Source organism: Astatotilapia calliptera, chromosome 19 (assembly GCF_964374335.1).
Source record: "Astatotilapia calliptera chromosome 19, fAstCal68.1, whole genome shotgun sequence".
Lineage (NCBI taxonomy): Eukaryota > Metazoa > Chordata > Actinopteri > Cichliformes > Cichlidae > Astatotilapia > Astatotilapia calliptera.
The window spans coordinates 4,473,758-4,483,723 of record NC_137440.1 but is presented as its reverse complement, the minus strand read 5'-3'; the positions used below and the strand labels follow the sequence as shown (position 1 = coordinate 4,483,723).

General features: G+C 40.7%; 1 protein-coding gene across 1 annotated transcript; it reads right to left on the bottom strand.

Moving 5' to 3' along the window:
* Positions 1-7,123: 7,123 nt before the first annotated feature.
* On the bottom strand, positions 7,124-9,062 carry LOC145422449 (uncharacterized). Its single transcript, XM_080293860.1, has 2 exons — positions 8,578-9,062; positions 7,124-7,690 (listed from the first exon to the last, which is right to left on the bottom strand). Exons 1-2 carry the CDS (start codon positions 8,835-8,837, stop codon positions 7,420-7,422), a joined length of 531 nt encoding a protein of 176 aa, XP_080149986.1. The 5' UTR covers positions 8,838-9,062; the 3' UTR covers positions 7,124-7,419.
* Positions 9,063-9,966: the final 904 nt, after the last annotated feature.

Here is a 9,966-nt window from a genome sequence, read left to right as displayed (position 1 = left end):
GTCTTTGCAAATGACGGAGAACCACATGCCTCACAGAAATGAGGCATGTGGTTGAAGGAATGGGCTCCAGCACAACCATGACCCTGAATTGGATAAGCAGAAGAAAATGGATGGTTGGAAAATTATACTGTAGGCCCAAAAACTTTTAAGGGTTTCCTGTATACGTATGTGATGTTACTGATATACAGGTCTTATAACAGTGGTCTAATTCAGACACCATTTTGCTTTCGCACAGGCGTGATTCCCTTGAACTGCTCTTTAAAGTTTCAGGTTTTTCTGTCTCATTAGCCTCAGGTGGACATACAAGGTCTCTGCATGAACCACGACGACTGCGACACAGTGGAAGGTCATCTGTCTGTGACTGACGACGCTATTATTAATGTTGTCAAGCTTCACTGCACTGTGATGCACAATATATTAGTCACATTACAGAACAGGTTCCCTCTGGTATTCACTGACCTGTCTCTCACACAGACACACACACACACACTTCCCTCTGTGACAGCAGACATAATCATATGTATGACACGGTGACGATGCCTTTAATCAGGGCTGCAAAAGAAATGGAGATGGAGTTCCTTTTTTTAATAAATGATGGAAGGGAAAGCTGCCCCATCCCAGCCCCTCTGAGAGTCGCCAGCTCAATTCCCACCTGACATGACACCTTTGAACATAAAGAATAAAATACAGAATCATATAGATGACATGACTGATGGCAGGTGCATATGCAACAAAGGCATATTGTAAGAAAAGGAGAAAAGACATCTTTTTTTTGGTTTTTAATGTGCAAGATATTCACCTTGAATTGAAGGAAGAGCCACACGTCTAAAAATAAGAGGCTCACCTTAAAGCTTTTACAAATAAAAAAAATGTGTTGATTTTGAAGAAGGTGAAAAATGCAGATGCAGATGTTTTTCTTTTTCGAGGGTGACAGGGCTGCTGATGTTTTCAACCTTCAGTGTCAGTGTGGAGATGAGCTATAGACACATAATGTCCCCTGTGACACTGCACCTCGACACCAACATGCAGGTGACAACAGAATTAATACTGTCAAGTTTTGATTGGCTGCCCATCACAGTTAAGTGATGACACAGAAGATTTCCACACGGGCTGTCAAAAATAATCACACAGCGAGGTTTAAATTTAACTTTATGCCAAGATCTCACTTTCAGACAAACAAAAATAACATGATTTAGTAATACTTTGCTATAAAGTTTGGAGACATTTTTGAAAAGGAGCATTATAAGTTCTAACTTCTTCCATTAGACCTTCTTCTCCTGCCTGGCAGCTCCATGTTTTACATCCTCTACCAGATTATCCACAGTTCCTCCTCTGCCCATGTTCAAACCCTCTCAGCTCTCTTACTTAATCTCCAAACCACTTGACCCGAGCTGTCCTTCTGATGTATGCATTTCTCCCAATGAAAATCTTAGTATCTTTTGCTCTGCCACCTCCAGGTCAGCCTCCTGTTCGTGCTACCATCTCCAAACCATACATGATAGGATGTTGTACTACAATCTTGTAAGCCTTCCTTGTCTCTTCTGACACTCATTTCTTCTTCATCTCTCTCTACTCCTTACAGCTTCACTGTTACACCTATCACCCTCTTATTCACACACATGTATTCTGTCTTGCTTCTACATACTTTCATTCCTCTTCTTTCCAGCACATACCTCCACCACTCAAGGCTCTCTTACAGCTACTCCCACTTCAGATCACATTATCATCTGTGAACATCAGAGTCCATGGAGAGTCCTGCCTCACCTTATTTGTCAATCTGTCCATCACCATTAGACAATTGACATGATTGAAGATGTATTTTCAGCTGCTGCCTTGTTCACAAGGCATATTTGATCTGGTAGAAATGTAGTTTGTGATGCAACACCCAAGAGATTTGTGTCAAACCAGGTGTCAGGCGATTGTGTAAACCACCACACTATGGAGCCATAATTTAAAGACGTGTTGTATCAATTCTTAACTGTAATAATAAGCAATAAAACATCCTATGGTATTAAAGTAGTAGTAAATTGATCTCACTTTATAAATAGCCAACAGATTGCTACTGTATATGAGGCTACATGTTCTACTTGTAAAATAAGAATCCGTTCCTGGTTAATCTACTGTCAGTTTGGTTTTATGTATCTGCATACACTGAAAACATAAAAAGCTGCAATTACAGCAATAAACTCTTCAGCCAGTGGATGTATTTAAATCAGTTGCAACCAGGGTATTTGTATGTTATCTGTTTTCCACTGCTGCTTTGTGCAGTATGAAAAGCTTCGCTTTTAGCTACCTCAAAGCAAAAGAACACATTGTTAAATTTGCACTGTCCAATTTGTGCTGCTGTCATTATGCAAGGCGTCTACCTCCTTTAGCTTTGTAAAAAATCCAAACCGAATGATGCTAGACTCCTACAAAATAATCACACACACCTCTATACCCACCTTGGTAATATGTTTATCTGTTTTGTTCAACCACTGAATTTCAATAAACGTTAATGCAAAATTGTCATTAAACCAACATGAAAGTGTACAGAGCACGACACTGCAGAAAAAATATGACACTGATTTCCATTTCTGTTGCTGGTGTGTAATGTGTGTGCATAAAGTTGGGAGGTGCTGAAATAACATTCACCAAAGAGCATCATGATGTTGGATGATGTTTCTGAAGCAAACCATAAGACGATGTAATCGGTTAGCTATTTTATTGCCCCTGAGTGTCTCTGATATTTGATTTGTTGTGAGAATACCACAGATTTCTTTCACCTGCAAATTAATACATTGACAGTTAAATCAACCAGTGAAGTTCCAGATTAGAATAAATGGTCAGCATGTAAAACTGTAGCCACACTCAGCTGTAGGTTTTACACCGTACTGGGTACTGGGTACCCCCCCCCCCCCCCCCCCCCCCCCAATCCCCCCAGTGTCCCCGAAGTCTCCAGAGGCTAACTCAATTTAAAACTGAAGACCGAAAAAGAAAAATCACACAGGGCTGTTTTGCTCTCTGTATTGCTGCAGGAGCAGAAATGGGCTGTAGATGGTGCCATAGAACAAAGAATGAACCACAGAATGAACCACATTAAAAAAAAAACACTGCAGTGAAAAAAGTGTATTGACTATGTATTTATAAGAAATATAAATATATTTACAACTACATTGGTGTTAAAAGTGTATTAACACTATATTAGAAATATTAAAAGTGCAGGAGAATTCTATTTGAAGATGAAAAAAATCTTTTTCATTTTTAATTAACAATTTTTGTATGTATATATTGTATATTGTGTTTTATTGTATATTTTGTGTTTATTTTGGAATATATATTTATAAATAAATCAGTAAGAAAACAAAAACAGAAAATAACTGATAAAAATTTTGTGACTCTTAATTGTTACAGTACAATATAAACTACAAATACTCATTTGTGTCATAAGCACACATTTAGATGTTGCTGGTTTAGGTAAATCAATGATTGTCCCTTATTGGGGAAATTCACATGCAAACATACATATAATTTTGTAAAATTTTATACATATAATTTTGTAAAGCTTTTTCAAAAATTCTTTTTTTGTATTTATTAGTGGGGAAAAAGAAATTTCTTATGTCTGCTTTAGAAGTCGGATGCCGAAGTGGAGGCGACAGAGGGGAGGGAAGCAGTGCGCTGTATTGTTCATCTGTGTCTCGTCCTCCTCTCCTGTTTATTTAGTGTGTTTACAGTCAGACAGAATAAACATCACCGCTGTTTGTTCTCTTTAGGTTTACAAACAGAACGAAGCCTGCAGACTGCTGCTGCTACTGCTGCTGCTGCTGTCACTGTGTTTGTAGTTCAGACGTCCAATTATTACACAGCACCAACCTTCATCCAATTATTACTGCACACACACACATACACACACACACGCTCGTGCACACAGTCTATTATCATCTCTCTTTATGTGACGGCACTGAACAACAAGAATTATACACCTTAATTAACCAGCCAACATGTCAGTGTATTTATAATAACTAGTGACACAGAGAGGGAGAGATTCAACAACTTCAATACACACAGTGAAATACACTACACAATACACTGTAAAAGCACGGCAAATCAAACTGCTGTGAACAAAACACACTGTAAAACATGTTGTTAAGTCCAGAGAGCATGCTCTCTATCCAGCTGTGTGCTTGAATATTAACATTCATAAGTTAGGTAACTTTCTAACAGTCCTGCATATTCGTACAGCTATTTTCAATTTGCCACGAATTTCAGCCAAGACAGTGTTTTTCAGGCTTCCAAAGGGAAAAAAAAGAGATATTCAAAGTTAATAAGGTCACTTTAGATGCATTATAATATAGACTTCCACACTTATGCAGATGACATGCAATTGTATAAAGCATTACCAAACATTTCTGAGACTTCTACAGTTAATACACAGTTATTAACTCTCTCCCTCTCTGTGTCACATGCATTATATGTTGTATATGCGTGGTGAGGAAGAAGCGGCTAGCAGGTCCAGCGGGCATGTGGCATGGAGGTTAGCTGGACAACTCGGAGGCCAGTCAGTTGGATAGAATTGCAGTTCTGTTATTTGGCATTAACAGAACAAGACCTCAGGTTTCCATGGCTCTAACGGGCAGTGTTGGGAAGGTTACTTTTAAAATGTATTCCATTACAGAATACAGAATACATGCCCCAAAATGTATTCTGTAACGTATTCCGTTACGTTACTCAATGAGAGTAACGTATTCTGAATACTTTGGATTACTTAATATGTTATCATGCTTTTACAACTACGTGAATGTACTATTGCTGTGTGATTTATTACTATTACTGAAGGTCCGCGACTCCGAACCGTAGTAAAGGGACCTCTGACTAATACGGTGGGTTCCAAGTCGGGTTCGTAGCCGAAAAATAGCTTTACTTTGTTGTCTGGGTCAACTTTGCTTGCGAGAGACAGAGAGAGGCGTTGAAAGACTGCTCCAACGGAACTTATTGTTTCGGAGGAAAATACGAACACAGCGCACAGTCGAGTCTTAATAGCTTACTTACAACTGGGCTCGTCAGGCACTCTTCTTGGCTGCAGTGGTTATTATTATATTTACATGCTTCCAGCTCCCATTTTTGCTCGATGACAGCTCGTACTTTTCCTTTTTCTCCCTCCCTCGCTCACAGACACATAACGGGTATGGCAGTCCATTCTCCCTGCAGCACGGACTACACTGCCTATGATGCTACATTCTTTAGAGCTATGCTTGTAGCATTCTGCCTATTAGCTTAGCACAACAACAAAAAGGCGCTCTCTCACCCAGGAAACACGCAGAGAGAGAACGTCACCCTGTAACCATGGCAACCGTAACAACCGTACATAGCTGTCAAACAAAGCCCAAACAGTCCTGACAGGCCACAATATGAAACAGGGAAGTACCGCCGTGTAATCCATTTATTTCAACAAAGTAACTGTATTTTAAATACCACCTTTTTAAACGGTAACTGTAACGGTGTGTTCACACCGAACGCGATGGACGCGAATAGAGCGTCAGGTTTACATGTAAAGTCAATGGAAAGGCGCGATGACGCGCGATTGCGGGTCCCGCGAAAATTCGGAAGCAGATTTGCGTCGCGAAAACGCCAAAACGCGTGAAACGCGCGTCAGTGTAGCGCGTCTGGCGCGTTTGACTCGCGAATAAAACCACGCGCGTGAGTTTTTGTGTTGCATTTTGTGCATACGCGCGTTTCGCGTCTACCACTCGAGTTGGAAAAATCTGAACTCCAGCGTCAAATCGCGCCGCGACAACCAATCAGGAGCCTGGTGACGTGGCTGTTACCTAGGTCAAAGGGGCAGATCCAGCCAAAGCCTTTCATACTTCAATGGAGGGGAAGGCTAATCAATGCGGTAGCAAACAACTCGGAGCTGTACAACACCAGCTGCTTTCAGTACCGAGACAGGAATAAAAAGGACCGAGTTAGGAGGAAGATATGTGAAGAGATCGGGCAACCTGGTAAGTTCATTCATTTCTCTTTTGAAAGTTTTCACTGACCCGGGGAAGCCGCACAAAAGCTAGCAAGCCACCGCTATTTTCCCACTGACGTACAAATACCGTTCTGCTTTTATGCATGTTATCATTTAGGAATATATTTTATTGTTTATTAATAAACAGCACACAGTGGTCCCGCTGTTCATCCGTCACTGCTTTGCTTTTTCGCTGATTTTTTTATTGCACAGTACAGCATTGCATTCTGCAGCCTGATTGACAAATCTCCTGCGCTTGCCAAATTTATCACGTTTGGTTTTGATAACCATCGCATCCAATAGAAAAAACAGCACAAAAACACCCATAACTATGAGCCTCATTCGGAAATACACACCTGCACCGTGAGGGAAAAAGGCGCACGAAAGTGGCGGGCAGATGAAGACAAACCGCGGCATAATAATACTTTTACGTTTTGCAATCTACAAAGGTTTGCACTTTGAGAATCAATTGTGAGAACTGTGACCAGGGGCTAGTTATTCTGAGAACCCCTGCAATAAATGAGGGACCACTGTCTACTCTACGATTATTATATCCAACCTGTTAACATTTAATACTGTATTGATAGAACCAACTGATTCTGCAGCAGAGCATCCCCAGTCCCTGAGCTCCTGCTGCTGCACCCACAGATATGTACAGCAAGCACTGATACCTTTTTAGTCGGTGGGATTCCCTTGTGATCACCTTTACTAAATATCTACAACCAATCTGATTATATCCTGTTATTGTTTTTTTTTTTTTTTCAATGTTGAAATTAAAATCTAGTAGCAGCCTTCTCATTTCTTTGTGTTTTGTGCTGTTTTACAGGCCCACAGAGGAGGACGGCTCCGAGGCAGATGAGGGACGGGTCCCAGGACGGTCCATCGGCGGTGGAGCTGGCCATCCTGGAGTCCCTGAAGAGGCCACACCAGTCTCCAATGGAGCATTTCCTCCTCAGCCTTGTTCCTGCTCTGGAGAGCAGCTGGTCCTTTTTATTCCTGTCTCTCTGTAAATTCTTATATTTTATATATTTATGTTTAATGTTTTTCTGTTTGAGACTTTTGATATTATTTCAAATAAATTTTTATAATGACTAATGTCTCAGTTCTACTACACAGCAAATGTTGGCACACAACTTGACACATGTAGAATTTATTTCATATTATACTAATGACAAAATATACTGATACAGTGGGATGCAGAAGTTTGGGCAACCTTGTTAATAGACATTATTTTCCTGTATAAATCGTTGGTTGTTACAATAAAAAATGTCAGTTAAATATCATACAGGAGACACACACAGTGATATTTGAGAAGTGAAAAGAAGTTTACTGGATTTACAGAAAGTGTGCAATAATTGTTTAAACAAAATCAAGCAGGTGCATCAATTTGGGCACCACAAAAAAGAAATGAAATGAATATTTAGTGTATATCAATGTGTGTGTCTCCTATATGATATATGGGGTGCCTTTGTCTGGATGTGCTTCCCATCCAGAGCTGCACAGCACAGAGGAAAGTTCCAGTGCTCCTGGAATCCCTCTGTGATGGACCGCCAGTCTCCAGGTGAAGGCACAGCCATGAAGTCGTCCACTAGACAGTCCCAGATGGACGTCGCTGCCTGGGGGGTGATCTGGCACACCGTGGACACACCGACTCTGAAACTGAACGCGATGGTCCTGAAGGAGTCCCCGGTGACAAGGAACCTGGACAAAATTGTTCAAAATCAGTATTATGTGTACTGCAGTTACAAAATACATTATTCAAATTCCAAAATACTTTTGTGATGTCAGATATAAATCACAAAACTTAAATCTTACATAAAACATTTTGTAATTATAAGGATAATTACAAAATGTATATTAGATAATATCTAAAACAGTTGTGTTTTGTTTTAACTTTAACATATCATAATTTGATTGGTAGCAACTTTCACAACTACAGTGAGCCAATCACTCATAATTCCTAAACATGTCAATCAGGTAGGAATGAAGTAAGACATTAATAGAAATAAAGAGTTGTGTGTTGACATGTAGCCCTTTCCTTGCTTAAATCATTAATATTTTTGAAAAATTAATCTGTGATAAGACAGCTTATCAAGATAGAACCATGTAACTAGAGATGAACCAAACTGTTCACAGTTTTATCTAACTCTGTTTTAATAAAGGCTGTGACCCCTGCTATAGAGTCTGACAGCTGCAGGGATTATATACAAATATTCAACTATCCCAGAATTAAACCAGGTCTAAATAAAAAGGAGTGAGTATCACTACAAGGTTAACTCAGTGGTCCTAATGCTACAGTTTGATATCAGCAAACACCGAGCGCATACATTGATGTGACACCACAGCCATGCTATCATGCAAACACTGATAACAGCATAAATCGAATTAAATCGGGACTTGATGAGAGCTTCTGAGTATCACTAGAAATATTATAAAGAGTCGTCTCTGTACCACAGTTTGCTTTCAGTAAACACCGACAGCATTCACTGTTAGCATAGCACATCCATGTTAGCAGTGTATAACTGGATGGATTAGCATATTAGCACAGATATCAATAAAGGACTACCGTATTAAATAGTTTTACTAACCTCAGGCAGACGGACAGGCGCTCTGCAGGTGGGATTGAGCGTCTGTAGTTGGTGTCTCGGCGGGCGATGCTGGGACCGACGAGGGAAAGCAGGTCCTCAAACTGGCCGACGGTGATAGCGCTGGAATCGGCCGTCATCCAGGCGCAGCTCCTGGAGCAAGTGGTGAAACTCACCAAACTGCTCATGCCTCTGGAGGACCTGATGGACCCAGGTACGGCGAGGACGTCTTTTACGCTGCTGCTCTGCTCTCCACAGTACATAGAGAAGGGAGACTCTCTCTTCAAGCGCTAGCGCGATAGCTGCCATCTTGCAAAGATACCGGTCTGGCACAACTCCCTCCCACATTCCTCCCACATTTCCGGTTCACGCGCGTCAAAATGGATTTTTCTTGGACACGCGTTGAGACGCGAATGTACACGCGTCAAATTAGGGGCGTTTGGGGCGTTTTATTCGCGTCCATCGCGTTCGGTGTGAACACACCGTAACGGAATACAGTTACTCATATTTTGTATTTTAAATACGTAACAGCGGTACATGTATTCCGTTACTCCCCAACACTGCTAACGGGCACCAGCCCGTTACAATGGTACGGTCTCTCTAAACAGACGCATGGAGGACAGCATGCTCGGCTGTAATGGCTGCCGTTGCACTCACTCTAGGAGACTCTCCAACTACTACAATAAAAGGACCACACCCCCTAACGGTGCTACGCCATAATAAGAGTTGTTACAATGTGAGCAGAACGGTTTTTGTATGATGATGAGAGGTCAGCTTTTGTATTAAGGTATTTTCATGCATTTCTGTGAATACTTGCCATTTCACCGTGGGCCAAGCAACGCAGTGTCATAATCAGTCTAGTCAGAAATCCTGACAGTGGAAGAGGCAGATGCCTACGAAGAGCATGTAAGAGTAGTTTCTTTGTGAACTATGAATTCCTCCAAGAGGCTTAGATCAGAGCTATTATAAGAGAAAGAAGTTACTAAAAGAATCCTGAATAGAATTCTATAGGAGAGTTGCATAACAGCAAACATGGCAGAAAATCTGGTTTTGCATTATTGAACTGGAACCTTATTTTAAGTCAAAGTCACCAGTTCTTTTTTGCTATAGTCAGATATGACTCCACATTCTATTTTTATGTCTTGGTGATAGGAATTTAAAGGGAATTTAAAATAAATATGGCAGCCTATCACAGTGCTAAGGTGTTCCAAGACTTTCTTCCAACAAAGATTTGTTTTGAATGCCAGTGGTGAGTTCTGCTGTTATGTTTCGGGCATGTACCAGTGACCCATTTTGCTTTCTTGCCATCTTTTATTTGAATTCTATGTTTTGGGGAGACCAGACCAACACAGTTGCTGCTTTTCTATCATAAAGTATCAGCTTGTTTCAGAC